The sequence below is a fragment of the Saprolegnia diclina genome (genome assembly GCF_000281045.1).
Source record: "Saprolegnia diclina VS20 unplaced genomic scaffold supercont1.23, whole genome shotgun sequence".
Classification (NCBI taxonomy): domain Eukaryota; phylum Oomycota; class Saprolegniomycetes; order Saprolegniales; family Saprolegniaceae; genus Saprolegnia; species Saprolegnia diclina.
Genome location: NW_008246090.1, coordinates 374,780 through 401,975, shown reverse-complemented (window position 1 = coordinate 401,975; position 27,196 = coordinate 374,780). Strand labels below are relative to the sequence as shown.

At 58.6% G+C, this 27,196-nt stretch overlaps 11 protein-coding genes across 12 annotated transcripts; 5 read left to right on the top strand and 6 right to left on the bottom strand.

Moving 5' to 3' along the window:
• Positions 1-658: 658 nt before the first annotated feature.
• SDRG_07913 (hypothetical protein) lies at positions 659-1,934 on the top strand. The gene is made up of 7 exons (XM_008613773.1): positions 659-757; positions 802-1,024; positions 1,068-1,180; positions 1,226-1,279; positions 1,330-1,422; positions 1,465-1,559; positions 1,605-1,934. Exons 1-7 carry the CDS (start codon positions 665-667, stop codon positions 1,849-1,851), a joined length of 918 nt encoding a protein of 305 aa, XP_008611995.1. The 5' UTR covers positions 659-664; the 3' UTR covers positions 1,852-1,934.
• SDRG_07912 (hypothetical protein) lies at positions 1,794-2,455 on the bottom strand. The gene is made up of 2 exons (XM_008613772.1): positions 2,286-2,455; positions 1,794-2,233 (listed from the first exon to the last, which is right to left on the bottom strand). Exons 1-2 carry the CDS (start codon positions 2,403-2,405, stop codon positions 1,946-1,948), a joined length of 408 nt encoding a protein of 135 aa, XP_008611994.1. The 5' UTR covers positions 2,406-2,455; the 3' UTR covers positions 1,794-1,945.
• Positions 2,456-6,516: 4,061 nt separating this feature from the next.
• Positions 6,517-9,815, bottom strand: SDRG_07911. 2 transcript variants are annotated; one of them, XM_008613771.1, is made up of 11 exons: positions 9,674-9,815; positions 9,484-9,625; positions 9,345-9,432; positions 9,154-9,296; positions 9,007-9,101; positions 8,370-8,958; positions 8,093-8,318; positions 7,810-8,039; positions 7,588-7,763; positions 6,914-7,540; positions 6,517-6,870 (listed from the first exon to the last, which is right to left on the bottom strand). In XM_008613771.1, the coding sequence occupies exons 1-11, from the start codon at positions 9,793-9,795 to the stop codon at positions 6,738-6,740; spliced, it is 2,571 nt and encodes an 856-aa protein (XP_008611993.1). In that variant the 5' UTR covers positions 9,796-9,815; the 3' UTR covers positions 6,517-6,737. The 2 variants fall into 2 exon arrangements, with proteins under 2 accessions (XP_008611993.1, XP_008611992.1); XM_008613770.1 differs by having other exon boundaries at positions 8,370-9,101.
• A 346-nt stretch (positions 9,816-10,161) lies between these two features.
• On the top strand, positions 10,162-10,527 carry SDRG_07910 (hypothetical protein; the record flags this gene model as incomplete). The annotated part of the gene is made up of 1 exon (XM_008613769.1): positions 10,162-10,527. The coding sequence occupies one exon, from the start codon at positions 10,162-10,164 to the stop codon at positions 10,525-10,527; it is 366 nt and encodes a 121-aa protein (XP_008611991.1).
• Positions 10,523-11,540, bottom strand: SDRG_07909 (hypothetical protein). Its single transcript, XM_008613768.1, has 4 exons — positions 11,437-11,540; positions 11,134-11,385; positions 10,724-11,080; positions 10,523-10,672 (listed from the first exon to the last, which is right to left on the bottom strand). The coding sequence occupies exons 1-4, from the start codon at positions 11,530-11,532 to the stop codon at positions 10,550-10,552; spliced, it is 828 nt and encodes a 275-aa protein (XP_008611990.1). The 5' UTR covers positions 11,533-11,540; the 3' UTR covers positions 10,523-10,549.
• Positions 11,541-11,799: 259 nt separating this feature from the next.
• Positions 11,800-12,971, top strand: SDRG_07908 (hypothetical protein). The gene is made up of 4 exons (XM_008613767.1): positions 11,800-12,418; positions 12,465-12,558; positions 12,610-12,702; positions 12,764-12,971. The coding sequence occupies exons 1-4, from the start codon at positions 11,827-11,829 to the stop codon at positions 12,933-12,935; spliced, it is 951 nt and encodes a 316-aa protein (XP_008611989.1). The 5' UTR covers positions 11,800-11,826; the 3' UTR covers positions 12,936-12,971.
• A 93-nt stretch (positions 12,972-13,064) lies between these two features.
• SDRG_07907 (hypothetical protein) lies at positions 13,065-15,178 on the top strand. The gene is made up of 3 exons (XM_008613766.1): positions 13,065-13,440; positions 13,483-14,253; positions 14,304-15,178. The coding sequence occupies exons 1-3, from the start codon at positions 13,069-13,071 to the stop codon at positions 15,135-15,137; spliced, it is 1,977 nt and encodes a 658-aa protein (XP_008611988.1). The 5' UTR covers positions 13,065-13,068; the 3' UTR covers positions 15,138-15,178.
• A 635-nt stretch (positions 15,179-15,813) lies between these two features.
• SDRG_07906 (hypothetical protein) lies at positions 15,814-18,424 on the top strand. Its single transcript, XM_008613765.1, has 3 exons — positions 15,814-17,528; positions 17,575-18,015; positions 18,065-18,424. Exons 1-3 carry the CDS (start codon positions 15,888-15,890, stop codon positions 18,338-18,340), a joined length of 2,358 nt encoding a protein of 785 aa, XP_008611987.1. The 5' UTR covers positions 15,814-15,887; the 3' UTR covers positions 18,341-18,424.
• Positions 18,412-20,072, bottom strand: SDRG_07905 (hypothetical protein). The gene is made up of 8 exons (XM_008613764.1): positions 19,927-20,072; positions 19,823-19,881; positions 19,665-19,779; positions 19,518-19,612; positions 19,376-19,467; positions 19,094-19,324; positions 18,662-19,046; positions 18,412-18,607 (listed from the first exon to the last, which is right to left on the bottom strand). The coding sequence occupies exons 1-8, from the start codon at positions 20,030-20,032 to the stop codon at positions 18,452-18,454; spliced, it is 1,239 nt and encodes a 412-aa protein (XP_008611986.1). The 5' UTR covers positions 20,033-20,072; the 3' UTR covers positions 18,412-18,451.
• A 30-nt stretch (positions 20,073-20,102) lies between these two features.
• On the bottom strand, positions 20,103-23,196 carry SDRG_07904 (hypothetical protein). The gene is made up of 5 exons (XM_008613763.1): positions 21,580-23,196; positions 21,393-21,533; positions 21,210-21,344; positions 20,802-21,156; positions 20,103-20,752 (listed from the first exon to the last, which is right to left on the bottom strand). Exons 1-5 carry the CDS (start codon positions 23,173-23,175, stop codon positions 20,523-20,525), a joined length of 2,457 nt encoding a protein of 818 aa, XP_008611985.1. The 5' UTR covers positions 23,176-23,196; the 3' UTR covers positions 20,103-20,522.
• Positions 23,197-24,213: 1,017 nt separating this feature from the next.
• Positions 24,214-27,188, bottom strand: SDRG_07903 (hypothetical protein; the record flags this gene model as incomplete). The annotated part of the gene is made up of 1 exon (XM_008613762.1): positions 24,214-27,188. The coding sequence occupies one exon, from the start codon at positions 27,186-27,188 to the stop codon at positions 24,360-24,362; it is 2,829 nt and encodes a 942-aa protein (XP_008611984.1). The 3' UTR covers positions 24,214-24,359.
• Between the last annotated feature and the right edge of the window lie 8 nt (positions 27,189-27,196).

The window sequence follows — 27,196 nt, the reverse complement described above, 5'->3', positions numbered from 1 at the left end:
CTGGGCGACGACATCGATGACGCAGATGACGCCAGAGAAATCGTGTTCTCTTGGTGGTTGGCAATCGCGAGATGCTGCAGCAGCGGCATATAATGTTTCAGTCTCTGCGCTGACACGTCGTAGTCGCGGGCAGCGCGGTCATGATCTCGCCGAGGGGTGTTGGGAGGACGTACTGGCGGTGACGATAGCTGCTGTTGGATGGTAAGCGGTGGTGCTCAACTTCGGGAAGCTTCACAGCCTGCGAGTTGCACCAATGACCGTCGAGGCTGCTCGGTTGAGACTGCGCGGTCAAGGCGTCATTATCAGGAACATATTGCCGCAAGCTTAGACAATGCTTTGGCTCTTGGTGAGGCGAGCTATGCAGCCTCCACCGTACGAGCAATCATCTGCCAGTTTCAGAGTCGTTTGGGATGCGACGAGTCTCGCCGCCCCACAAGACATTTGCACCAGCCAATTTAGAGAATTCATCCTCTAGTAGGTCATTTTGCTTGCTCTGTCGTGAATACCCCTTGATCTCTCTTGTCCGAACGCTATGAAGGTTGCATGACGACTTGGTCCATGTTGAAGTTGAAGGGTTGTTTCCGGATACGGCGGCAACGTTCCATCGAAGATCGCTGGAAAGGGCGGCGGTATCCGGCAACCAACGGTCGTTTACTCTGCAAGAATGCCCGTCCCGATGGAGCTCCCGCTACTGTATGGTAGTCTCTGGCTCGCACTCTTCAGTCTCTGGGTCGTCGTCTGCTACCGCGCCAAGGAGGTACTCGTACGACACTGGCTTTGCGAACTCATCACCCCATGTAGTATTGCACTGGGCTGCACACGGCGCTTGGCGCCACGGCCGCATCGGCGGTCCTCGACATGGCCGTTCAGTCACTTGTGATGCTCTTGGAGGCGCCACAAACCATTGCGAATGCGTGCCACGCGCTCTTCTTTGGCAGCTTCATGCTGAGTTTGCTCTTGATCGCGGTCGGGTATGGCATCACGACCTCGTCGCTTGGCTGGCGACACAGCGTGAGCCTCAGCGGTACGCCTCTCTTATATCTCTCTGTCTCTGACCTTGAAACCAGTTTATGCGGTCGTCCTCGCAATCTTTCGCTGGTGGCGCACCGTGAACGAGTCGACCGAAGTGCTCGTGCTCGCACTCACGTTGCATATGCTTGTCTTGCTCTACCTCTGGCGCGTACGTTGCTACATCCTCCTCTTCAAGCCACCGACTCTTGTGTAGCACACGTCGCAGAATCTTCATTTCCTGCTCATGGTCGTCTACATGATGCGCGGAGTACTACGAGATACGTCTCGGTACAGGTGCTCACGGCTCGTGCGTGCTAGGAGCGACTCCCGACCGACAGTGTCCTGCCAAAGTACTACCTCTTTCGCCATTTGCGCCAGATCCTCGTCTGCTTCTTCCTCGCCTACCTTGTGGTACGAGATTGCACTTTCCAGTTGATATCTTGATATTTGCAGTTTGGCGCGTGGACGGCGACCACCGTCGAGGATTCGTCGATGGTGTTTCTCATCCTTGAAGAGAGCTTGATCCTGGGCACGTCGGCGCACCTCGGGTAGACTTGTATATATATATATATTGGAAGTTATTGTCTGTGTAGACTCCTCTTGCGCCCGACGCCCAAATTCCAAAGCGAAGACTTTGGGCAGTGGAATGCGTACCAGCTCTTTAGCACCTATGCGCGGCTCATGCGCGGGCTCAGCATCGACGATGTGCTCTCGGGCGACGAGATATTGCCGCTGACGGCGCCGCGTCCGGACGTGGTCGTCATCCAGAACCCGTCGAGTGTCTCGGACCGCGGCGTGGTCGTGCACAACGTGAGCGTGGGGATCCCCGCGCTGCAGTAATCGTCAGACTGGATATTGTCGTGCAATTGGATTCTCTATTCTGTGTAAACCTAAGGCGCTATCTTCTATCGAGGCTTTTCCACTGTTTTTGCGATCAAAACATCGGGACCTTTTGGTTGAGAAAGTACATGAGCACGAGGAAGAGGAGGAGGCCGACGAACGAAAGGCCCGCGCGCGTGTAGTTGGACGACGCGACAGCGTGGTGGTACTTGTCGAGCGCCGTCTCGAGGTCGGTGCAGCGCTTCTCGAGGTACGCGCGGCGCTCCTTGGTCAGCGAGCCTTCCTTCTTCTCCTTGAGGAGCTTGTCGTCTTGCCACAAGAGCGCGCGGTTCTTGGAGAGCTCGGTGCGCGCGAGCGCGAGCGCGGTGCTCGACAGCGCATTCTACAAGATTCGCATGAGCCACGTGGTCGACAAGGTGGCAGGCAGGACGTACGTGCTTGTTGTTGTACTTTTGAAACTCGCGGTCAAACTGGTCAATGGGCCGCTCGGCGTCGGCGGCGGCGGCGTTCGCGGCGGCGGCCTTCTCGACAGCGGAGCGCTTCTGGGCAGCCATGGCAGAGGGTATGTGGGGCAGGAGGCGTGGATTCGAAAATGTTACTTGCACCGCTGTGGACAAAGACCGGATAAGCATCGTAGGTTTCCGGACGCTGGGACACGAGCACTTGGCGCACGCAACTTGGCGTGCCTTGATTACGAGCTCGGTGGCAGCACGTGCGTCAAGCAATATGGAGCTTACTCGCGAAGGACCGTCGCTACTACCACTGCATAGACATCGACAGCAGCGGCAACACCGTAGAAGATCTTTGGCTCTCGTACTCGGAGCTGCGAGGCAGTTAAATGTCGACCCAAACCACGGGTCGTCACGGGCATGGACGCTGCCAGACGTATACGCGGCAGCTTATACGAAGCAAGATGCATGGACCTCAGACGACGTCTGCAAGTAGGATACTTACTACCTCTTGCTGCCTTGCAGAGCCGGCCCGATCCACATGCTCCATGGCCGCGACATGCAAGGTTGTGTGTTTTTAGCTGCGCGCGCAACGTGGCGCATCCCTGGCGACTCTGCCGCATCGTTCGCGACAGCATGACTAGAAACGTGGTTTCGCGTTGGTCTCGTACAGTGTCAACTAGAACGCAGCGATAGCAGGGTTTGCGTACGAGGCTTTTGCTTGCATCAAAGAGGATCCATCCCGGTGGATATGACGCCGTTGCATTTGTTCCTATGGTGGTGCACATCGCAGGCGAGGCGTAGCAAACCGACATGCACTTGGCATCACGCATCGTCTTCGCGGTCTACGTTCGCCTTGCAGTGGAAAATGGTTATGCACACGCTGCATCATGAGCAGCAACGCCTTCTTGTGGCAGCTGAGAACGATGTACTGTACGTTTGAGCAAACCGTAATATCTGAAAATTTAAATAACTTGCGATGTATTTTTCTCGGCCCACAGAGCGAATTACAAAAATCGGAAACCGTCAGACGTCGAGGAATTATTTTATACAACGCTTGACGGTTTCCGATTTTCTGTTTTGTACACGAATGCCGCGAAAAGTCACCTGCAATTTTTGAAGTGGTGATGATTCTTGAAAAAAATACGATGACTGATATAATTCCGAATTTATTTCCATGTCTCTCATATTTATATCGGTAATCAAATTCTTGAATGCGAGTAAAAATCCAGCTGGCTGTATAGTCGTGTATCTGTATTTTTTCTTTCGTCTTTATTTAAATAATGAGCGTTTAAACGCCCCAGCTTCAAAAAATTACACCAGAAAGTGGCTCGACGGCATTAAAATACAATGCTCATATCTTGAGACATAATTGTCCATTCGACGTACAAGTTGACACACTAGGTTATTAAATTCATTTGAAAAATTCTGGTACCCCTGTCCTTATTTCTTCTCATGAAATTACGGTTTGCTCAAGCATACAGTACGTCGCTGTCGACTTGAACACTGTGTCAGTTGCTGGGGTCTGTACTTGCCCGTACTGCAGAACGACGGGGCACCCGAGTTTCTTCTGGTCCTGATTCAAAATTTCGCCTTGATACTGTACTTAGATACTACTCGTACCAGGTAGTTCTGGGCGGCGTTGGGCGCTAACCACGAACGGCATTCTATAGCGGCGTGGAAGGCTTCCTGTCGGCGACAATGCCCTCTCTGTGCATGACGCTGCCACGTTGTTGTGCGAAGAAAGGAGCCGGCGTCCTATCGACTGGCCTCTTGGGCTCTTCGGTTCCTCAAGTGGTGGGTGCGGCTTGCTTGTCGGTTCTAGTTCCATCGTGGTTTGTCCAATCGCAAGGAAGCACGCTTTGGGTGGAACCGGACAGCCGAACCAGACCACGATTGTGGCGTTATCAGATACTGGCGCCGTTCCCACTTTGCCTTTTCATTTTCGGTTTCACGCGGTAGACAAGACGGCGATCGTCAGATGTGGACCCAAACTGGTGAAAATGAGCAAGCTCCTGCGCCACTAAAGAGACGCCGCGTGATACCTCGGTGGCACGACGAGTACTTTGAAGTGTCCCCCGACGGCTCGCGCCGGTGCAAGCTGTGCCCCGACACGGTGTACGGGCACAAAACGTCGTCTGGCACGCGCCTACGACACCTCGAAGTCGCCCACAAGCTGACGAGCGAGTCGCCGCTGGTTGAGCGACCGAGCATCGAGGTACGCCGATACGCACCAGAGCCATCGCTGGCCGTCGTCGTCGACAACGCCGCCGTCGACAACGCCACAGTGGACAACGGCACAGTGGACAACGCCGTCATCGAGTATATTGCGAGCGTGGGCTTGGGCCATCGTCACGTTGAATCGGCCGGGTTTGCAGCGTGTCTGAGAATGCTGCGACCATCGTACACGCTCATGACCGCCTCTACCGTCAAGCAGCGGTTGCTCGAGATGTACATTGTGCTCAAGATGATGCTCATCGACTACTTCGCCGCGGTCGAAGGGCGCTTCAGCTGTACGCTCGAGAGCAGTGCGTCGTCATCTGGCGACTACTGCCTCACGCTGCACTGGGCCGACCCGGCATCAATCGGGCTCTTGTCGGTCCCACTCGACTTTTTCTACGTCCACCCGAGCCTTCTCAATGCGAGCGAGGCCATTGCCGATGCCATCTACTCGACGCTTGGCGAGTTTGCTGTGTGGCGCCGACTCGTGGCGGTCGTGTGCGACTCGAGCTCGATGGCAGTGGCCAAGACGCTGAGCACCAAGCCCGAGAGCACGCTCCTCGCATCGTGCTGCCTCCCGTGCTTTGCGCACACGCTCGATCGCGGAGTCCTCGCCGTCTTAGCGCACTTTGAAGACGTCCTTGGCCGTCTGCGGTCCATGCTCGTGAAAATTCACGCGTCCAAGCAGCAACGGGACGCGTTCCGGCTCGCGTCGGCGCTCGAACACGAGGCGCCGCTAACGGTGCCGAGGCTGGACAGCGACGCACACTGGCGCAGCACGCATGCGATGCTCACGACCGCGCTCGAGGCCCAGGGCGCCCTTGCCGCGGTGTGCAACTCGGTCGAATGGGACGGCGCGCTCGATGCCTCGGAGTGGGCGCGCGCCAAGGCCCTCTGCGCTTTTCTTGACATCCCGAAGGACCTTGCGCTGAGCATAGAGCGCGCGCCGAGCTCGCTTTCGCTCGCCATCCTGTGCCAGCACGCAGTGGACAACTACGTGGTCGAGTGCGCGGCGTCGGACGAGCCCGAGATGGTCGTCGCGGCCAACGCGATGCGCGAGGCGACCGCCCTGCACGAGTCGCTCCTGGCGTCCAAGGCGGCGCGAATTGCCGCGTTTTTAGACGTGCGGCTGCCCAAGGCGCCCCGCGGGTCCACCGAGTCCGTGAAAGAGCTCGACTTCATTCAGGCCATCTTGGACGACGAGTACCCGACCGAGGCGTCGTCGTCGCGAACCAACTTGCCACGCATGGCGGAGCTGTTCATGCGGTCGTTCACCGACTGTCAAGACACCGTGTCGTCCGAGCTCGAGTCGTTTGTCAACGAGCGCCGTCTCAAGCTCGCGGCCGATCTCTTGGAGTGGTGGGACGACCAAAGCGAGACGTATCCGCGGCTGTACCGCATGGCGAGAGACTACTTGACGATCCCGTCTTCGAAGCAAACCCCGTCATGGCAGCCTCCTCCAAGTGACAACGACACGATGGGCAAGGCCGAGACGTGCCTCACGTCGTGGCTGCGCTTCCTGCATCACGTCGGCGCACCAATGCCCACAGACTTTCACGCAGCGTTTGAGCGTCTCGACAAGACCAAGGTGACAGCCCTGCGACGGTCGGATCCAATTGTGGCATACTTGTATAGACACGAAGCGTAATATATAGTCTTAGTCCGTCGTGATTTTCAAATTTACGAGATTTTCATAAACTTTATCTTGCACCGAGTCGCGTAGTCTCTGTGTCTGGTGGCGGGCTCCAGTTGTTGCACTTATTGTCATGGTATCACTGTACTGTCCTCGATCTCTGGCGGTAAATCGTAGTACGAGCCAGTTCAACCAGTTAACATCGAGTTGGGAGAACGGTGCTGAACATGGTACCTCAATGGTAGCTCTGCTTGCTTTCACAAGAAGCACCGAGTAATCGTCGTTTGCCCTCGGTCCTCGTCCCCACGAGCCAGATCCCACGTTGGAGCCGACCGCTCTCGGTTTTGACAAGGACTCTAACTTGAGAACCTAGTGCGCAACTTCAGCTCCATACCGACAACTCTAGTCGCCCGCTCCGTAGGCAGTTGCATTACACAGGCAGGCACCCAGCAGTAGCTTTGCAGAGGCAGGCACAGCGTCGCAGGCTGCGACGTCCTGCGGTGAGGTATCGTACAAGCAGCACACGACAATATTGTGTCTCATTTCATAGCCCAATCGATGGAAAACGTCACACCGCCGGAGCGTTAGTAGTCGACCAAGCATGTGACGGTCAATACATAAAAGGTCGTGCCAAGGATGAGGCGGTACGGGTTGTCGCGTTCGGTCGCCTCGCGCTCGTCGATAAAGACGATGCGGCCCAAAATGTACTCGGGGTATCTACAACATATGTCGCCACGGCGCTTGATATCTTGATACAAACCTGTTTTGGGCTTGGTGAAACATCGCAATCGACTCGTCCGAGAGGAACCGGTTCGGGCACCCGAGGTGGAACGCGAGGTAGATCTTGGCCGCGCCCGCGTCACTCGGCGCAAACGTCGGCAAAAAGAGCGCGAGGTCGTCATAGCTAAACGACCGGAACGCGATCTTGGACACAATGTCGTCGCTGGCGATCGCCTTGTCACTCGGCGCCGCGGTCGTCGACACGTGCAGTTGCTGCTGCTTGGCCAGCCACATGTCTTCGAAAGCGTCCAACCCTTTTTGGAGTCCGTCGACTGTCTGCATCTCCAACGTCGCCTCGTCCATGCCCACCAGGTTCCAGATCTGCTTGAGCGCCGAGCGCTGCGACCCGAGGAGGAACTGGGCGTGTGCGAGGTCGTTCTTGGCGCCTTCGCACTCGTCATTGACGCGCAAGAGCGCTTCGTCCTGCGACGCAATGCGGGCTTCGAGCGACGCGACCATCGTGTTGCGCTCGTCCAGCATGCCTTCGAGGCGCGCAGTCTTGTCGAGGAGCTCGGACGAGTTGGCCATTCCCGCGGGGTGGCCGGCCGTCGCCGCGAGGGCAAGCACCAATGGAAAGTTGGGGCCCTTCTCGGCGCTGCAGCTCATGCTACACAGGACATTGGCCCATGCAAGGTAGACGAGATGAAGGAGTACCTCGATGCGTTCGAGAACGAGCTGCAATGGCACGACGCCTTCTTCTGGTCGTCGAGTTCGGTCTGCAGCTCGTCGACCCGCCCTTCGAGCTCCTTGCAGCGGTTGCGAAGCACATCGAGTTCACGCTGCTCCATCTCAAACGGGGCCGGCGACGGCGCATCAATGGCCGGCAGTGCCTACATCCACTGGTTCCGACACGATATCCAATGCGATCCAGTGTACCGTGTCGAATGGCCGCATGCGGATATCGCAGTGGGACGGCTTCTCGACAAGCCCGGGCACAAAGTCGCGCGGGAGATGCTGCCCAAACTCTTTGAGAAACGCGTCGCGCAAGAGCACTTCATCTTCGCGCATCTGTGCGAGCTTCTCGCCCATACTCTGGATCTTCCACGTAAACTCGCGCCCGTACGAGCGTCGACGAACAATCTCCTGAAGGCACGCGTCGTAGGCCTCTAGAGACACAATATGACGCGTCGCCGTCACCCGACATCCTCCATCTCTCTACCTGGCAGCTTGGCCACGTGGTTGAGCTCGGCAAACTGCCGCTTCTGCACAGCCAGAGCGTCCTTGAGCAAGCTCAGCGTCTGTTCAAAGTCGCGAATCTCCGACTGGACGCGGGACACCCAGCGCAATTGGGTGTGCACGGCCGCACTCATGCTGTCCTTGCTCTCGGCGACTGCAAGCATAAACGTCTTGAGCTCGTCGTCGACCACCTGGTGGATATGCGGCAGCTAGGACCACCCGGTATATCAGTCCACAAGCGCATCTGTCGTTTGACGTACCAGCGCCGCTTGGTCCCGCTGCATCTCGTCGAGACCGCGAAACGCTTCGAGGACTGTGGCCGACGCAAACATGTAGCTGGTCGTCATGCTGCTGCTGCTCGTCGCCGTCGCTTCCGGCAGCACGTTTTGCGGCACGGTCTCGGCCACGCGCTGGACGACCGTCTCGTAGTTGGTCTGCAGAGTCGCCACGATGCTCTTGACGTTCATGTGGTCGGTCGACGAGACCACTTTGGCGTAGAGCACATCGCGCTGCCGTAGCAGGTCCGGCGCTGGCCGCGCCGACTGGGTGCTCGACGTGAGGCCGACGCGGATGCTTTCGGTGAGGGCGTGGTACGCGGCGGCGAGCGCCTCCATCTTGGCTTGCAGGTGCGTGTGCGACTGCTCGCATTGCGTGCGCCAGTCCCGGACGCGCTCGAGCGGAATGCAGTCGTAGAGGGTCGTGCGGTGAGGTGGCGTCTGCAGCGCCGGGTGGAGTGGGATCGTTTCGAGGCGACCAATGTACGCCTCGAGGTGTGTCAGGAGCTCTTCGTGGTGCTCGCTCGTGCTGCGAAAGTCCTTCCAGAACGGCTGAAAGTGCTGTGTCATGGCACTAGTCGAGACGATGCGTGAGATGGAAGATGCGAGATGCAAGTAGGACATGTGAAAGGTATCGAGGTTGGCCATGGCGGCTTGGATCGCGGATGCTTGTGCCCGCTGCTGCGCCAAGCACGTGTCACATGCATCAAGGCGCGCCTACATCCATGCGCGTCCACATTGCACTTTGGCAATGTCGATCTAAATGTACCTGTGCGACGGTGTCGAGCGTTTGGCCCATCATCGCGACAGCCTTGAACTGCACCTCGTAGTCGTACAAGGCTTTCAAAAGCGGGCTCGACGACTCGTACAAGGGCCGCGCGGCCGGCGCCGACGACGGGGAGAGGGATGGTACTGCAAGCGTTGTCGTGAGCGCGAAGGTTCGAGACGAAGTCGACGCACCTTCGTAGTGCTGTGGCTGCAGCACGGTCGGTGCGATGGCCAATGTCTCTTGCGAGAGCGTGCGCCGGTCGTAGACAAAGACGGCCTTCTACCATTACCAGGATATGCTGCTTCCCGCCGCCAATACGCAAGTCGGTACCTGGGATGTGTGAAATTGGTACGACTCGATCGTCTTCTTCGGGTCCAAGCGTGTGTAGGGCGGACCGTAAAGCAGGATCTGCTCGTCGGTCGGGATGCCCGTCGCGACCAGCAGCTCCTGGCGCAGGACGTTGCCCGTCGCTCTGGTCGGCAGCGTTAGCCGTCGCATTCGCTTCGCTGGCCATGCGTACCTGCTGCTAAGGTCGACGTCATACTGCATGCCATCCATGGCGTTGACCACGGAGACGCGGAGGACCGCGGGCGCCGGCGGAGCGCTTGTCGGGTCGTCGCCGTCATGGGCCGGTCTCTCCATGTTGCCGTATTCGTTATTCCCGAAGTCCGATTTCTGGGCCAAATAAAACGTTTCCAAATTAATATTCGACTTGATCTTTTTATTACTCTCGCTTTGTATTTGCAATAAAAAAAGAGGTAGGTCGAAACGGATTTTTAATGCAGTACCGATCCCATTTTGGACAGAATTCTCGTTAGCCGAGTCGCACTTGCATTGGCCAATCAGCGGGCGCGTCGACAGCTTTTTAGCCAATCAGACGTTTTACTACGATCTTCACGGCGCGTTACACGGAATGATGTTCTTGTGCTTGTAACCATATGTGCTTGTAATGAGGTTTCGCCATCCGGCCCCAGGTTGCAACAAAGACGATCTGCCCGCAGCAGCAGCATGAGCGACGACGCCGAGGTCCGCGCCCGCGCCAGCCGCGTCCAGCAGCTGATCCTGCAGAAGAAGTTTGTCGAGGCCGTGTCGACCTCGCTGGAGAACCCGCCCGTGAACGCGCCGGACGAGGCCACGCGCGTCGCCAACGCCCAGACTGTCTTTAGCGCGCTGCTTGCTTGCTCCAAGGCCGACATTGCGCGCACCGTGCAGGAGCTCACGCCCGACTTGGAAGACAACTTGATGAAGTACGTGTACAAGGGCCTCTCGGTGCCCCAGAACAACTCGGTCTTTCTCGAGTGGCATGGCCAGCTCGCAGCCAAGGCCGGCAGCGGCTGCATCATCCGCGCCATGACCGACCGCAAGGGCGTGTAAGCATCAATCCACGATTCTTCGATTACAACTGTACAATGCTCTTGATAAAGTCGACAATGAGCGCTGTCGTCTTGGAGCTGCCGCTCACATCGCCCAAGATCGAGAGGTGGTTCGTCTCGGGTACTACGTGGTGGGTGACACGCTCCTAGACAGTTGACATTGACACATTGGTTTGAGCGAGATCACGGCAACGTACATGGCCGTGGTTGCCAAACCACTGCTGCAACTCGCGACTGTCGTCCTGAAGGTGCAAGTCGTCGCTCGCGTTCAAAAGCAAGATCGGGCACATGGCGTCGACGCTCTGCAGTGTCGGCTGCATCACGGAGGCTTCCCGCCACACTTGGGCGTTATCACCAAAGACAGGCGTGACAACCAGTCCGCCATACATGGACGCATTGGCCATGCGGACAATGTTGTACACACCTGCAATGCCGACGACGCCGCGAGGCGGTGGCAGCACCGATGTCGCTGTTGGTGCAAGCAGCATCTTCATGATCGTATGGGCGCCCGCGCTATGGCCTACCCAAACAACGCGGCTTGCGTCGCCTCCATACTAGCCCACCTTGCAATATAAGCATATTGTATCGTCACAGGGGGTACCAATACCTTTTCAATGTGGTCGTGGAGCCATTGCCGTGCCAACTCGGCGTCTTCCACGTGCGCGGGGTAGCGCACTTCGGGCGAGAGGCGGTAGTTGATCGAGACAACAAGCGCACCGACGCTCTGGGCTAAGGTCGGCGCCAGGTCGGCGCTCAGCCGCCCGGCCTTGTCGCCGCGCTGCCACGCGCCACCATGGACAAAGAAGATCACAGGTAGCAATGCTCTCGGAAATGGCGGCTCTTTTGGCACCACGATGTCCTACAAGGTGCTTCTTGGCACGCGTAGCAGGGCGAGGCAGATAGAGCGTACGAGCGTCTGTCGCGCGTGGGGCTCAGCAGCGTACGGCACGTCGTGCCACGCGTAGTAGTGTCGTCGTGCGGCCGGTGCCCATCGCCGGAGCAGCATCGTCCAAACTGCAATCTCAATCGGCGGGATCATCCGGATACAACGCCCAACACCTCGAAATAGTGTACTAAGATCGAGGCATCTCGTGGCCCGTTGCTCGTCGCACGGCGCAGAGCATGGATGATACTGTCACCCTTTGCGCAATCGTGTGTGCGTGCGGCGTGTGCATCGAGTAGCGCTTGGCTCGATAGGGGCCATGTCCGCTTCTTGTGGCCATTAAAGAATACTATTTATCGTGAAACGCCGCCTGTCTGAACACTATTTCCGAAAATACAAATTCGGTTTGTGGCGACCATGTACCGAGCATCCGCCAAGGTCAGCTCGGCGCACAACGATGGCATCTGGAGCACGGTCTGGACGAGCCGCAACCAGATTCTGAGCGGGTCCGTCGACGAGGTCGTCAAGAGCTGGGACGCCAGCAGCACCGAGGACAATGCGATCTTGCCGGTCGTCAAGCAGTTCCCGGGCCACGTGCTGGGCACGCTCGGCGTCGCCGCGACCAAGGACGGCCGTCGCGCCGCCACGTCGTCGCTCGACTGCCAAGTGCGCATCCTCAACCTCGAGACGGGTGGCATTGAAAAGACCATCGACACGGGCGCTGGCGAAACGTGGCAGGTCGCCTACTCGCCGGACGGTGCGTTCGTCGCGACGGGCTCGCAGCAGGGCAAGATCAACATCATCAACGTCGCGGACGAAAAGGTCGTGCAGTCGATTGTCGTCGAAGAAGAAAAGCCCGCGAAAGCGTCGTCGTCGTCCGATGCCAAGGGCAAATTTGTGCTCTCGGTCGCCTACTCGCCCGACGGCAAGCACTTGGCGTGCTCGACCTTTGATGGCCTCGTGGCCATCTACGACGTCGAGTCGGGCAAGCAGCTGCAAGCGTACCAAGGTCAGATTCGATGACATGTACACGCTCGGGCTCATGGCGCTTGTAGATCGGACCAAGCCCGTGCGCTCGATCGCGTACAGCCCCGACGGCAGCTTCCTCCTCGCCGCCTCGGACGACATGCACGTCAATATTTACGATGTGTACGAGCCGTCTTCCATCGGTCAACATGACGTCTCACACGCCCTTGCTAGCGCCCACAGCAGCATGGTCGCGTCGGTCGCTGGCCACATTTCGTGGGTCCTCGGCGTCGCTTGCAGTCCCGATGGCAAGCACTTTGCGACTGGGTATATCGTTTTTGTCGTCTGAGATGAAAGATTCGAGACTCATCTTGCGACTGCGCATTAGCGGCGGCGACCGCAAGGTCAAGATCTGGGACCTCGCGGCCAAGAGCTGCCTCTACACCTTCGAGTGCCACACGGACCAAGTGTGGAGCGTCGCGTACAACGAGACAGGCTCCCGCCTCGTCTCGGGCGGCGACGACGCGCTGCTGCAGCTCTACGAAGTGTCGACGGCGTAAGCAACCGCCAATAGGAAGAATATTCTTTGCGCGTTCTTCTCGCCCACGATGCGTATCAACGCGTCAACGCAGCGACGGAGAATTGACGTGGCGCCTCGAACGATGCCAACCGACCCACTTGAGCTTTTGCGCAATGCGAGTCGTCGCGCTCGTGCTGGCTGCTGCCATAGGCGCCGATGGGCACGTCCAGGGAGACATTCGCGCTGGGCGCGTGCCCAGCCGCGGCGTCAACCTCGGCGGCTGGCTCGTCGCCGAGTACTGGATGACGACGTCGTCGAGCATCTGGAACGGCGTGCCAGCCGACAGAGCGGCGCAGGGCGAGTACCACGCGATGAGTGTCCTTGGCCACAGCGCGGGGGACGCAGCCTTTGAGAGCCATCGGCGGTCGTTCATTACGCAAGCCGACATTGCGCAGGTCGGTGCGGCAGGCCTCAACACGGTGCGCGTGCCAGTCGGGTATTGGATTCGCGGCTGCGGTATGCTCACCGGCGCCCTCTTCCAGCAGGTTCGCTGCCTCCTGTACCGATGGGAGCGCTCATATGACTAGTGCTCGGTCTTTGCGCCAGGTGGCCTCAAGTACCTCGACATGCTCATTCAGCAGTGGGCGCGCGCGGCAGACGTCGCGGTCCTCATCAGCATCCACGGCGCGCCAGGGTCCCAGAACGGCAACGACCACAGTGCCGCGGTTGTCAAAGGCAAAGTCGACTGGCCCAACGACCCAATCAACGTCAAGGTGACGCGCGATCTTGTGCTCTTCCTCGTGGACCGGTACAAGAACGAGCCGGCGTTCCTCGGCGTCGGGCTGCTGAACGAGCCGGACGGGCAAATGAACTCGAACGTGCTCTTCTCGTACTACATGGCGTCGTACAACGACGTCCGGTCCGTCTCGGACTGCATCCTCACCATGATGCCGCGGCTGTACAACCAGTATGCCGGCAACGGCGACGCCATGGGCGACTTTGGCAAGACGATGCAAAACGTGTGGATCGAGTGGCACCCGTACCTGATTTGGGGCTACGAGAGCTACTCGGAGGCGATGTTGCTCAACCAAGGCATCAACAGTATCGCCAACAACATTGCCAACTGGCGCGGCCACCCGCTCTACTTTGGCGAGTGGAGCATCGTGACGCCAGCCAGCACGTTCTCGAATCCTGATGCATTAGCGTCGTTTCGGCGCCAGCTCGTGCCGGTCATGAACGCAGCCCAAGGCGGGTGGGCGTACTGGACGTGGCGGGCGGACGGCGACGGGAATGGGAACAAGTGGTCGCTCCGAGACCTCTTGCGCCGCATGCAGTACCCGATTGTGCGCACGGCCGCGGTATTATCGACGTGGACCATGGACATGTTTGCTCATAACATGGTGTGTAGAATGCGGTCGGGTCGTCGCCGCCGCTCAGTGTCCTGCAGTCGAACGGCGTCGGACTCAGCCTGCTGACGCAGACGCAAAGTCTAGCTGCCGATCCCGCGTGGATTGCGGCCATGGGGCCGCTGGTCGCTGAGCGCTGGAGCTACAACCCGAGCACGCAGCAGCTGCAGTCGCTCACAAATGGCAACTGCCTCGACGCGTACTTTGACAATGGTCTCCAGCGCAACGTCATCCATGGCTACAGCTGCGACGGCAGCAATGCCAACCAAAAGTGGCAGCTCGTCAACCACCAACTTGTAAACAAAGGACTCTGTCTGGCGCTCGTGGACGCGGCGATCAACACGGACTTGGTCGGTAACCGGCGGCTTGTTGCTTGCGACACGGCGAGTACGGCCCAGTTCTTCACGCTTGGCATCGAAGTCGCTCGGCTACGCATTGCGTCATTGGCGTCGCTCGTGCTCACAGCAGGACTGACCTTTCAGTCGCCTTTGGCGCGGGACACGTCGCAGCTCTGGCTATTCAACCACCTCGACTACACGGTCATGAACCAAGGTAGCGGTCAGTGCCTCGACGCGTACGAGGCCAAGGTCGGCGGTGCCGTCCACCTCTACGAGTGCGTACCCGGCAACGTCAACCAGCTCTGGCGCTACAACCCGCAAACGCGCCAGCTCCAGCATATGGGGCACGCAGGCTACTGCCTCGACGTGTACGGCCCACCGCACCTCAATACATGCTATGCAATGGGCGACCCCGCCATGTGGGCACAGGCGCTCCAACTCGAGTGGATCTCGTTCCCGGCCCTCACGGGTGGCTACGCGGCTGTCCAGAGCTCGTAGAGCGAGACGATACCTCTTGAATATTTGTGGATTTACTTGAAGGGAGCTTTCTTGTGTGCCCAGCTGGGGTGGGGACAGTGCTGACTGGAGCACAAGTGTTGTCGTCGAGGGAGCCAAAGTGCAATGAACGAAAAACAAAGTGCAATGACCGAAGGACACCTTCTTGCGAAGGTGAGGGATTCCCGAGAAATTGTAAGAAATTTATCGAAGAAACCTTTCGGAATCTAGTTGTTACTAGGGCAATGAATATTACAATAGCTATTTCCAAGTTCTTAGCTCGCCACGTAGGTTTTGCAACTAGTTTAGACCTTGATTGGCTGGACAAATGAATCCGCTGCCGTGAGCGTGCCACGCGTCCAGCCCAAGACACAGTCCTCCGCCCATCAACCACGACGTGCGTTGGAGCACCGATCGACCCTTCCATCCCGTACAATGTACAATTGTAGTATGGTCTAAATGAGCTGGGTTAGGAGTTTGTCCCTTTCTGTCATTCCCTCAGTTCTGGTGCTTGCTGTGAACGTGGCGACAGCGCAGCGAGCCCAAGAGACAGACACCGACGCACTCTTGCTCACTTGTATATGCAAGCGCGCCTTCCAGCTCGCGTCTCGTCAAGGGTGCATGGTCAAGGGCGCTTGGGTGCTGGACGTGGCACGATGGTTCTCGAAAGCCGATCCTGCGCGTTCGGATAAACTGTTATGCGGATGCTTTTGTTTACCGCCTGGGTGGCATTTCCAAACGATCTCGATCATCATGGCGGCGCCGGTCTTGGCGATCCGGGACGCGGTGCTCTTCCCGGGCGCGTACCTGCGCGTGTCGGTGGGCCGCGAGAGCAGCCTGCGCCTCGTGCAGGAGACGCTCTGGAAGTCGTTCCATGCGTCGCTCGAAGCGGCGGCCATCGCGCCCGTCCACGTCGGCGTCTTCACCGAGCACGCTGACACGCTTGGCGCCACGGGCACGTTGGCGCGCGTCGTGCAGCTCCAGCGCGCGCGCACCTTCCGCAAGAACGCGCACGAGTACGAGTACTCGATGCTCCTCCACGGACTCTCGCGCATTCGTATTGCCGAGACGCACCAGACGGCACCGTTCATCCTCGCAACGCTCGACAAGGTCGACGACACGTACGACACCAACGGCGATGTCCGGCCACTGCGCGACCTCATCAAGCACGTGACTGCTACGTTTGCTGTCTCGAAGCGCATGCAGTTGCCTCGGCTCTCGGACGACGACGACCGCGCGCTCGCCAAGATCAGCGCGTGGATTGACATGCTCTCGGCCCATGTCCAAGGCTCGCTGCAACAAAAGCAAGCACTTCTCGATGAAGCCGACATTGGCACGCGGCTCGACTTGCTCGTCGCGATGGCCCAAGGCGCGAATTCGAATAGCCGTGCGCTCACTCTGTTCCGCAAAACCCCTGCTTCGCCCACCTCTCTCACCAACGCCCGCGAAGACAACAACCACAGTGGCAACGACGAGGATGGCGACGAAATGGACGGCTTGGCCAAGAAGCTGGCTGCGCTCGACGCGAGCTTGGCCCCTGCGACTGCCAAAGTCCTCTCACGGGAGCTGGCAAGGCTCAAGCGCATGAGCCCGCAGCAGCCCGAGTACCACGTGATTCAAAATTACCTCGAGTTCATGCTCGACTTGCCGTGGACGTCGCCGCCGCCGCCCGCGCTCGACATGGCGACGGTCCAAGCGACGCTGGACGCCGATCACTACGGGATGACCAAGGCCAAGACGCGGCTCGTGGAATTCATGGCCGTGCGCCAGCTCCAGGACGCTGGCAAAGGCCTCATCCTTTGCCTCGTGGGGCCACCGGGCGTCGGCAAGACGTCGCTCGCGCAGTCGATGGCCACGGCCACCGGTCGTCCGCTAGCACGCCTCGCGCTCGGGGGGGTGGCCGACGAAACCGAAGTCCGCGGCCACCGCAAGACGTACGTCGGCGCGATGCCCGGGAGCCTTCTCTCGGCGCTGCGCCGGGCGCAGAGTGCCCATGCGCTCGTCGTCTTGGATGAAATCGACAAGCTCTCGTCGCGGACGGCGTCGACCTCGAGTGTGAGCCACGCGCTCTTGGAGGTGCTCGATCCGCACCAAAACCATGCGTTCACCGACCACTACGCCAACGTGCCTTTCGATCTCAGCCGCATTCTCTTTGTCGCGACCGCCAACTCGGTTGAAACGATTCCGCGACCGCTGCTCGACCGCATGGAGGTCCTGCATCTGGACGGCTACACGCTCGAGGAAAAAGTGGCGATCGCTACGACGTACATTTGGCCGCGGCAGCTCACACAGCACGGGCTCACCGACAAGGCCTTTGCGCTCGACGACGACGTGCTGTCGTTTGTGATTCAGAGCCACACGCGCGAAGCCGGTGTCCGCGACCTCGAGCGCAAGGTACTTCACATGTGCCATCTCATCTTGACATATCGTCGTCCTCTAGATGGGCGCCATTTGCCGCCACTTGGCCGTCCTCGTCGTGCAGCAACAGCCGCTTCCGTCGAGTCTCTCGATCGACTTTGTCTCGGGCATCTTGGGACCAGACACAGTGCATGACGAAGTCGCTCTCCGCACCGGCGTCCACGGTGTCGCCACCGGGCTTGCGTGGACACCGTCGGGCGGCGCGATTCTCTTTGTCGAAGCCACGGCCTTGCCACGAACCTCATCGTCTTCGTCTGCATCCAGCATTGGCTTGCAGCTCACGGGGGCGCTGGGCGACGTCATGAAGGAGTCGGCGCAGCTCGCGCTCACGTGGCTGCGCGTCTACCTCGAGTCCTCGACGGCATTGCGCTCGATTGGCGAGTTTCACATTCACTTCCCGCACGGTGCAACCCCCAAAGACGGTCCGTCGGCTGGCATTGCGATCGTCTCGGCGCTCGTTTCGGTAAAATCAACTTGATGGATGATGGTCAACCAGTTTGCTATCGTACTAGGTTGTGACAAAGCGGCTCGTGCCGGTGGACATGGCCATGACGGGCGAGATCACACTGCGCGGTGTCGTCTTGCCTGTCGGCGGAGTGCCCCAAAAGCTGCAGGCCGCCAAGCGAGCAGGCATTGCCCGCGTCCTCCTCCCCGCTGCCAATCGCGCGGACGGGGACGAGTGGGGCCCGAAGCTCGGGCTCGCAATCACGTACGTGAGCGACCTCGATGACGTGCTCGCGACGGTCTTTGGTCTTCCGCGCGCGACGGCGTTGAGCAGCCGTCTCTGAGTATCCATCCTTCTCTAACCCCAACCCCAACCGACACCCAAAAACATAATCGTATGTCGTTCGTACGACAATATGGGCACACAACTGCGTCTTGTTTCGTAAACAAATGGCTTACGCCAGCGCGAGCGGGCTGAACGAGTTGGAGACGTACGCAAAGTACTCTTGCGCGTTCGCCGCTTCTTCCACCGACGCAAACTGCGACGGCTGCAAATGCTCGTAGCGCTTCTCGAGCACCGTTCGCAGCTTCTTCTCCTTGCCCGCCTTGAGCTACAGCAAGACAATCGATATAAGACAATATTGTACACAACACACACAGCGTACGCGGTAGAGAATGGCGGTAAAGTTCACCGGAAGACCGTAGCGAAGGACGGCTTCGACGAACGTTCGGACGGCCTTGACATGCATCCATGCGATAAAGGTCTCGCCAAAGTGCGCCTTGCACCACCGAAGGAGACCGGTGTAGAGGCGGTTGACCTCGACCTCGAGCTCCGCGATCATCGTCTCGTTGGTCGCATGCGCCGTCGGGTCGTAGGTGAAGTCGCGCGCTTGGAACCGCTTCTCGCGCGCTGCCTGCTTGAACTTCTCGACGTAATCGAGGAGCGTGCCGGCCTCGAACGTGCCATCGTTGTCGAACGACCCGCTCTGGTACTGGCCCTTGAGGATCGTGACCGTGTACAAGGTCGAGTCGCCTTCTTCCACGAGCTTCCTGCAGTAACAGTTGAGACATTGATACTAAGACACAGAGGACGGTACCGCGACGAGCCGGGCACGACGGGCGAGCCCTTGAGGCTACCGCGCGACTGCTTCGGGCCGTACTCGGCAATGTCGTTGCCGATCGCCTCGTACTCGCGGAGCCAGACTTCCTCCTGGCTCTTGGGCACGACGACGACGAGCGTCTGGAGGTACTCGGTGTTGACAAAGTCCGTGGCCTTGACCACGTCCGGCGTCAAGACGTCCGTGAGGTTGGCGACGAGGAGGTTGCCGCTACAGACGCAGAGAGCGCCATCAGCCATTGATGAAGAGCGAGCGGCGTACCTCTTCTTCTTTTGGTGCAACGCGAGCTGCTGCTTCTTCTCCGTGTAGCGCGTGCTGAGCTGCTTGAGCTCGTCTTCAATCTTAGCAATCGACTAGACACATATATAATGAGCAAGCACAGTATCGTAGGGGGTAGTCGCACCGACTGGATGATCGAGACGATCTCCGACAACGGACGGCGATGCGGGTGCTTGGCCTCGTCCCACGAAAAATGGCTCAAGTAGCGCTCGACCGGGACTAGAAAGCGCCACGCTATGAGCCATGCATGCGGCCGAAGCGGTCAAGGTACCGCCGTCGACGGTCAACGCCTCGCCGCCCTTGTTGAGTTCGTGGAACTGGCGCTCAATCTTGCGCACAGCCGCTTCGACCGACATGTCGATGCGGTGCATGTCTTCGCCGAGCGTCTAGCATTGCATAAGGCTATGGCGCGCCATAGCGTTGACGTACCATGAGCGAGTCGAGCGTGCCCACGAGCAAGTCGGAGGGCAGATCAAAGCGGTGGCATTCTACGAAGCAAGAGTTGGTCCTTCGCCGCGCCACGCCGCGCCTACCAGCGAGGTCGTTCTTCGAGGAGCCGGTCTCGGCCTTGAGCTCGTTGAAGGTCGTGTCGGTCGAGCGGTTGCCTTCGTTGGGGACGGCGACGACCAAGTAACTCATCGTGCTGCTGCCTGCCTCTTCCTGCCCAATGCGGTTTGCCTCAGTCAAAGTCAGGGATACGCTTCTTATCCGGACAACGTCTTTTTATACCTCGCTATACAAAGTCCAAGGTAATTTATTTAAATATCGCCCATACATTGCCCATACAAAAAGACTGCCTTGAACATGGGGCGCTCGGCGGCGTCGCTTTTTGGCCAATCATAACGCGCGGCGTAAAACCAAGATCTTAGCGCATGGCACGCGGCCAGCAGTCCGCCGCCCGCGAACCCGCGATGATGGCCGACGAAGGTACGAGAACGAGGCGCGTGGCAGCGTCGACTGCAAGGGACACGGTCGGTTTGCAGGGCAGGAGGCGAAATGAGCTGTAACCTTTAGCGATCGGTCGGAGGCTGGGACATGCAAGCGCCTCGCGCGACGCACGACCGATCATCAGTTGGGATAAAGTCTCGTGAGAAGTGGGGTAGTGTTATAGGTTAGTAGTGTAGTAAAGTTAAAAATCCATGTCGTCTTCGACTTCCTTGCTCTTGAGCTTCTTGGCGGCCCGCTGCCCGTCCTCGATGGACGCCAGGTCACGGCTCGCCTTGGCGCGCAACGTGTCCATGTCGTCGGCGTCGTCGGCCCACTCGAGTACCAAGTGGCGGCCATACAAGTGCGACGACGCCAAGGACGCAAACGCGCTCTTGGCCTCGGCTTCCGTGAGAAACTCGATAAAGGCAAACCCTAACAATCATCTCAATCTCCAAACCACATTTGCACATCGAGTTCGTACCGCGGTGCTTGCCGTCAAACTTCTTGGGCATGCGCACGGTCTTGAGCTGACCAAAGGCACCAAAGAGCTCGCGAATGTCCTTGATCGTCGCTTCGAACGCAATGTTGCGGCAAATGACCTTGGTGCTCGGCTTCTTGCTGGGGCCGGTCGCCTTCTTGACGGGCGCGAGCTGCTTCTTGGAGAGCTTGATGTCGATCGCGTGGCCGTCGAGCAGCGTGCCGTGGAGGCCAGCCATCGCCTTCTTGGCGGCGGCCGCGGTGCTATACTCGACAAAGCCAAAGCCCATCGAGAGCGTCGGCTTTTGCGTCTTCGGGTCCTTCTTGCGAGCAATTGTCGCCTTGCGCACCGTGCCCATCTGCGAGATTGCACATATGGCAAGTGCAATCTCAATACGAAACGCAAAATTACCTTTTCAAACAGAGTCTGGAGGCTCTTCTCCGAAGTGCTAAAGTTGAGGTTCTTGACACACAGCGTGTTGTCGAGCTCGGCCACATTGTCGGCTTCGACATCGGGCAGCGCGGGGGCCGCCGCTTGTGCTTGCGCCTACACCCCACTTTGAGGAATCGAGCTCCGAGCGCGTATCATTTGTACCTTGATCTTCTCGGCATAGTTCATCGTCGCCGCGCCCTTGAAGACTTTGACCGGCGCCCATTCCAAGTAGAGCGGCATGGTCTGAAACTTCTTGTAGGCGAGCGACCGGAACGCCTTGCGGGCTTCGGACGCTTCGACAAACTACATGCACACAATTGAGTTGCGTTGGAATGTCATCATGATGTACCTCGATGAGCGCCATGGTCTTGGATGGCGGCAGCACAAAGCGGCTGAGCTCACCGTACGTGCGGAAGAGCTGCGCGAGTGCCGTCTCGTCGGTCGTGAACGGCAGGTTCTTGACAAGCAACACCGTGTTGCTACGCTCGATGGACGGTCCTTTCTTGCCCTTGGCGGCCGCCGCACCTTCAATGACGCGGAGGTCGACGCCCTCTTGCTCGAAGAACGCTTGGTTCTCCTGCAGCAGCATCGTCTCACCAATGGCGAGGCGCACGGCCATGTTGCCAGCGTCCTTGTCGAGAATCTCGCCCTTCTTGACGTTCAAGCGCGATGCGAGCGCGTCGACGGTCGCGTCACCGCGGATGAACGACGCGTTCCAGCCGACCTTGGACGCCGCGAGCTGCTTGCGCTCGATCTCCTTCTTCTGCTTGTACGTGAGGTTGGCCGTATCGACAAGCGCCTCGGGCTCGAGCTTGCCCTTGGCCGGGAGGATGTGCAAGAGGCGGCCTTGAAACGCCTTGCCGTCCAAAGCCGTGCGCGCGGCTGTAGCTTCGGCTTGCGACGCAAACATGATGAAGCCAAAGCCTTTTGTTCGCTTGCTGTCGTCGAGCGGCATGTGCAGCTCCGTGATCGTGCCGTAGCCCGCAAAGAGCTCTTGCAAGTCTTCTTCGACCGCCGAGTACGGCAGGTTGCGCACAAAGAGCCGCGACGACGGCGCGACGTCACTTGACGCTTCGGACGGCTTGGCCGACGACGAGGACGCCGACTTGGATGTCTTTTTCGTCGTCTTGTCGTCGTCTTCGTCATTCAGGTCTTCACTGTCGCCGTCATTGTCACTGTCGCCGTCATTGTCACTGCCATCATTGTCACTGTCGTCCTCGTCCTCGTCGTCTTCGTCATCACTCGCGATGGTCTTGACCATCTTGGACTTGAGAAAGTCGAGATCCGAGATGGGCTTCTTCGTCGGCGCAATCGACTTGTCAAAGTCGTCTTCATTGTCCTCGCCGTCGCTGTCCTCGTCCGCGTTCATCTTGTCGTGGATCTTGCTCAGGTCTTGGTACTCGTCGTCCGAGCCGCCATCGTCCGAGCCTTCGGCGATCTTGTCGAGGCTCTCGGCCCCGCCCGCGGCCATGACGTCGTCGTTGGCCCAGAACTTGGTCTGCGATCGCGGCTGCATCGTCTCGACAAACTCATCGAACGCGCTGTCCTCGCCTGTCGTCTTCTTGCCCTTCTTTTTCCGCGTCTCATTTGCATTCTTGGGTTCCTCTGGCAGCGTCGCGTCTTCCGGCGCCTTGGTCTCTTCGGCGTGGCGCGAGCTGCCCTTCGAGTACTTGCTCCACGGCCGGTCCAGCTCACTCGACTCGCGCGGCTGCGCAATCTTGACAGTGATCCGCGTCGTGTCGAAGAACGTCTTGTCAAAAAAAGCCTGCGCCTTCACGGTCTGCGCCTCAGTCTTGTAGCCGACAAAGCCAAAGCGGCGCGACTTGCCGTCCTTGGTCTTGACGACGCACGCGTCCGTGACTTCGCCGTTGGCCGCAAAGTGCTTCCGGAGCTTCTCATCGTCCACATAGATGGGCAGGTTCTGCACGAAGAGGCGGGTGCTCATGCTCGCTGTGTCTGATGGCCAATGCTACAAAAGTGCAGCAACCAATCACATGGCGCCAATGGCCAACCAATTCAACCAATTGAAGCAGCACGCAAAGAGCCAATCCGATGGCAGCACATATTATATATGGCATGTGCCGATTCCTAGATAGGGCGGAGTGTCGGTTAGTTGTGACACCGGCTACGATTACCGGTTCGTAACACCAGGTACGGTTTTGCGGTTCGTGACACCGGTTACGTTTTTGCGGTTCGTGACACCGGTTACGTTTTTTCGGCTCGTGACACCGGTTACGTTTTCGGTTCGTTGGTGAACTGCATAACGTTTTGCCCGCCAAGCAGAGGATTATCAACACCTGCGGTGCTTCCGACCATCATTTCGCAGCCTTGTCAACTCCATCGCTCACTACAAGCCCCTGCGCTCCAAGCACTTGACGGAGACTAGGACTTTTATGCTGGCTACAGCGGTATAGTCGTCAAGGCGTCGGCGCCGGCAGTGGGTCGTTCGCAGCCACCGGCAGGTCGTCCGTGGTTGGTGGCAGATCGTCCGTGACGGGCGCGGGTGGCTCTACGTCCATGGCTGAACGATTTGGAGCGTCGCCGCGCCGCGCGTCGGCTTTGTCTCCCCCATCGTGACCTTGGGCCCGTGGTCACCCTCAAAATACGAGGTCGAAGTCGAACGCGATCGAAGAAAACGCGTCGCCGAGTCCCATCTCAACTGACTGGGCTGGCTAATATCCGGCCAGATGCCGGATAAAATAAGGCAAAAGTGATTCCCAAAGTGAGGTGGAACTCGAAAAATCCGACCAGCCTCTCTTGCTTTTAGTTCACGCATCGACGGTCAAACGCAGTCGATCAAAGTTACGTCAAGCATAGTAGTCGCTCGGCAACAGCGCGTTGGACGCCGAGGAAATGCGCTCGCTGCCGTCGGCGCGAACAGTAGGATTTTGGTGACCCTCAACGCTGTGCAGAGCTTCCCGACCAAAGATGATGCCGAGCCATGTTGAGGCAACAAGACAACGACTCGTCTTGACATCCTCTCAAGAAACAAAAGCTCGTAATGCTTAGTGTATGCAAACTCTGCTAATCAACAATAGTGTCGTCCTGACGATGCTGATGCGGCCTATCGAGGTCTTGGCGATACTTCCTCTACGTGGTATGCTCTGCCTTTTCAATGGCTCGCACCACTCAGCAAATGCGGTGGAGGGGTAGGACAAAGGCCGGGTCCAAGAGGCTCTTGGATTCGGGCGTGGCTGTGAAATGCCGCCAGCTCTTGATGTCAAACACATGTATAACGCCGCGCACTCGCCATGTAAACAAGCCCGTCAACGCGGCTGACATGCGGTCCAAGTAGACGTCGCCGTCTACTGTCCAGTTGGCCATTTCCAACGAGTAGACACTCGTCGCATTGAGCAAGAGTGACGGTTTGGGTGGCGCCAAAAGATGCGGATGCCGTAGTCGCTCGACACAAGCCGCCAAAAAGACACAGCTGAGACAGAGGCCGACGTCAACGCCGACGCGGCGCCAAAGGCCGAGCTCGATGTAGCCACTTTTGCAGCTCAGAGCCACATCCATGTCAATGTAGTTGCAGCTCCGGCGCACGTAGGTCGTGTACTCTCGGGGGTCCTTGAACGACCAGGCTGCTGCGAATAAGCACGCTGCGACCGAGCTCTTCCAGGCGTAGAGTTGTGTGTACTGCCGCGTAACACAGCTGAAGAGGTCGTTGGCGATGTAGACCAGCCATGTGAGCTCGGACGAAGCGAGGAGCGTCGGGAACCACCCAAGCGGCGACACTTGAAAGCGAGCACCGACGCCAAATGCCAGTAGCTGTAGGGGCGGTGTGTTGAGCAGCCAAAGCGCCGTGATTCCTCGGATGATGAGCAGCGTTCGGCCAATCCACGCGTGGCCAAGGAGTCGGTTCACCGCGAAGAGGTTCATGCCTTCAATGCAGCCGTGGCAAACAAAGATGGCGTAGTAGGCAGCAACCCCCGCACCCACCATGATGGCACCAGTGACGTACCGGACGCACTGCTGACAGCTGTACGAGAGTCGCGTTGGGATCGCTGCCTCGGTGAGAGAGAGCGTTGCGAGGGGCGTGTAGCGAGATATCGATGTGACGGTGCCGCCGTCACCTTGGAACGAGACAACTTCCCGCTGACCGACGACCCACTCGGCCAAATAGTTCCAACCAAAGAACGTCCAGGAGCGGACGGTCAGATCCAGAATATTGATTCGGTACAGTTCGATAATGCCGCTGCGGTTGATGTACTGGGTCATCTCGATATAGAGAGATCGGGTGTCGACCTCGGCGGCGACAGCCAACGCTTGGAGCGTTGTTGAACCTGAAAAATAGGTCCTCGCGTAGGTGTATGACGCGCTGTAGATGGCCTCGCAGTTGGGCTCGGCGTAGACATCACTCGCACAGAAGGCTCCCAAATCGATAGTTGGCTCGATGCGATGCACTGCATCAAACGCAGCAAGTGCAAAGACGAGACCGGTCGTGGACGGGGTGAAAAAGTCCAGGTACCGCGAGCCGCATACCGCGTCCAAGCCAAATAATGCAAACAGGGCGTTGGAAGGCGGAGATCCCGGAAGGACGCTGCCGCACATGAGGTCACCCCCCACAAGGCGCAGACTGGCGTCGTTCAGTAAATGCTTGGGCACTTGACCGATGTATGTCTTGGCAGGCAGATGGAGAAATTGCCTCTGTGCTTCAAGGTTGGTGCTGGTCACAGTCGCGATCGCTTGCAGGACGTAGCGGTAGAGTGCGAGAAGCGACGTCGGACAGCTTACGAACACCATGTCGACAGCGCCAAATGGCCCCAACGAGCTATTATACAGCGCCAAACCAGCGTTGAGCGGCGACGAGAGCGTCAGATTCTCGAAGAGCAAACTCGCGCGTGTCGCGTTGGCAAAGGCAAAGTGGGGACTGTTGCGCAAGAGCGACAAGCCGCCGACGCTGGTCGCGTTATTGCTCACGGCCCAGAGGTCACTCGCGAGTCCCCAGTACATGCGATGCGACGTCTGGTAGTCGAGATGTACGGCGCCGCGGCGCTCACTGATAGGCAGCGTGTACGAGAGCCCAAACGGCGTCGAAATGACCATCGCGTCACTGAGACCCGTGTCTTTGAAGTTTTGCCACTGCAGCAAGAACACCGAGAGGCCATGGTTCACCCAGTATGCGACTTCTTCTGACACGGACAAGGTATTTGCTTGGACACGCTGGAGCCACTGACGACCTACTACGGACGCTGCCAGGTCGTTGCCGATGCCAATGTCGAACGAGGTACCCCAGCACGATCGCCATAAAGTCCAGTCTCGTACATTGCGCAGACTCGTCTCGAGATACCGGGCACCGTTGTGCTGACTGAGAGCTGCACACCGAACCTGTCGCTGGCTCGTGCTGGCCATCTCCCATTTCTGATCCAGGTCCAGCCAGCAGTACTGCGTAAACATCCACGGTAGTTGACACGGATGTAGGGCCCGGAGACCTGCCACCAGCTCGTGCAACGGCGTCGATGCATTGAAGAGGTACCGGCGCGCCACCGAGGGATACCACGCGACAGTGGTGGCCGACGTGTTGTACGACTGCAGTGGATCCCCGAACGCTGGGTCGTGCAGTGCAATTGAAGCGTCGGTGGACATGAGAAGCTGGCGGTTGAAAGTGTTGGCGAGGAAGGCGTGCATCCCAGTAGCGTTGAAGCCGGCCCAGCCATAGTCGTTGGCCAGCGCCGTCTCCAGGACGTTCAAGTACGCAGCGTTACTCCAGAGAGTGATGCCTATGTAGCCCATCCCCATAAGGCCAAGGAGGCGCTGCGCCGAGCGCATACCAAGCAAAGTCGGCCTGTCCAAAGTTGCGTTGGTCGGCTTGGTGGGCAGGGTTGGTGCGCTGAACGGCAGTATGGGCGACGGCTTGTCCGCGACAGGTTCCAGTTCATCAAGGTGGAGCCAGAGCCAGACCTTGAGATCAAACAAGTACTGCGTACCGTGCCATCGCAGCGGCACGATGCCGCACATGATAGCGT

Coding starts and splice junctions, on each gene's coding strand:
- SDRG_07913 (XM_008613773.1), top strand. CDS start 665: ATGCCCGTCCCGATGGAGCTCCCGCTACTGTATGGTAGTCTCTGGCTC. Junction 1,025..1,067: donor ACACAGCGTGAGCCTCAGCG/GTACGCCTCTCT, acceptor CCTTGAAACCAG/TTTATGCGGTCGTCCTCGCA. Junction 1,423..1,464: donor TCTTCCTCGCCTACCTTGTG/GTACGAGATTGC, acceptor TGATATTTGCAG/TTTGGCGCGTGGACGGCGAC.
- SDRG_07907 (XM_008613766.1), top strand. CDS start 13,069: ATGCGAGTCGTCGCGCTCGTGCTGGCTGCTGCCATAGGCGCCGATGGG. Junction 13,441..13,482: donor CCGGCGCCCTCTTCCAGCAG/GTTCGCTGCCTC, acceptor TCATATGACTAG/TGCTCGGTCTTTGCGCCAGG. Junction 14,254..14,303: donor CGATTGTGCGCACGGCCGCG/GTATTATCGACG, acceptor CATGGTGTGTAG/AATGCGGTCGGGTCGTCGCC.
- SDRG_07911 (XM_008613770.1), bottom strand. CDS start 9,795: ATGGAGAGACCGGCCCATGACGGCGACGACCCGACAAGCGCTCCGCCG. Junction 9,626..9,673: donor GACGTCGACCTTAGCAGCAG/GTACGCATGGCC, acceptor GCTGCCGACCAG/AGCGACGGGCAACGTCCTGC. Junction 6,871..6,913: donor TTTCACCAAGCCCAAAACAG/GTTTGTATCAAG, acceptor CATATGTTGTAG/ATACCCCGAGTACATTTTGG.
- SDRG_07908 (XM_008613767.1), top strand. CDS start 11,827: ATGTACCGAGCATCCGCCAAGGTCAGCTCGGCGCACAACGATGGCATC. Junction 12,559..12,609: donor CACGTCAATATTTACGATGT/GTACGAGCCGTC, acceptor CGCCCTTGCTAG/CGCCCACAGCAGCATGGTCG. Junction 12,703..12,763: donor GGCAAGCACTTTGCGACTGG/GTATATCGTTTT, acceptor ACTGCGCATTAG/CGGCGGCGACCGCAAGGTCA.
- SDRG_07905 (XM_008613764.1), bottom strand. CDS start 20,032: ATGAGTTACTTGGTCGTCGCCGTCCCCAACGAAGGCAACCGCTCGACC. Junction 19,613..19,664: donor GGCGTTGACCGTCGACGGCG/GTACCTTGACCG, acceptor GGCGCTTTCTAG/TCCCGGTCGAGCGCTACTTG. Junction 19,325..19,375: donor TTGCACCAAAAGAAGAAGAG/GTACGCCGCTCG, acceptor CTGCGTCTGTAG/CGGCAACCTCCTCGTCGCCA.
- SDRG_07909 (XM_008613768.1), bottom strand. CDS start 11,532: ATGCTGCTCCGGCGATGGGCACCGGCCGCACGACGACACTACTACGCG. Junction 11,386..11,436: donor CCCACGCGCGACAGACGCTC/GTACGCTCTATC, acceptor AGCACCTTGTAG/GACATCGTGGTGCCAAAAGA. Junction 10,673..10,723: donor GGTTTGGCAACCACGGCCAT/GTACGTTGCCGT, acceptor TCAACTGTCTAG/GAGCGTGTCACCCACCACGT.
- SDRG_07904 (XM_008613763.1), bottom strand. CDS start 23,175: ATGAGCACCCGCCTCTTCGTGCAGAACCTGCCCATCTATGTGGACGAT. Junction 21,345..21,392: donor ACTATGCCGAGAAGATCAAG/GTACAAATGATA, acceptor AGTGGGGTGTAG/GCGCAAGCACAAGCGGCGGC. Junction 21,157..21,209: donor TCCAGACTCTGTTTGAAAAG/GTAATTTTGCGT, acceptor GCAATCTCGCAG/ATGGGCACGGTGCGCAAGGC.
- SDRG_07906 (XM_008613765.1), top strand. CDS start 15,888: ATGGCGGCGCCGGTCTTGGCGATCCGGGACGCGGTGCTCTTCCCGGGC. Junction 17,529..17,574: donor TCCGCGACCTCGAGCGCAAG/GTACTTCACATG, acceptor GTCGTCCTCTAG/ATGGGCGCCATTTGCCGCCA. Junction 18,016..18,064: donor TCGTCTCGGCGCTCGTTTCG/GTAAAATCAACT, acceptor CTATCGTACTAG/GTTGTGACAAAGCGGCTCGT.
- SDRG_07912 (XM_008613772.1), bottom strand. CDS start 2,405: ATGGCTGCCCAGAAGCGCTCCGCTGTCGAGAAGGCCGCCGCCGCGAAC. Junction 2,234..2,285: donor AAAAGTACAACAACAAGCAC/GTACGTCCTGCC, acceptor CGAATCTTGTAG/AATGCGCTGTCGAGCACCGC.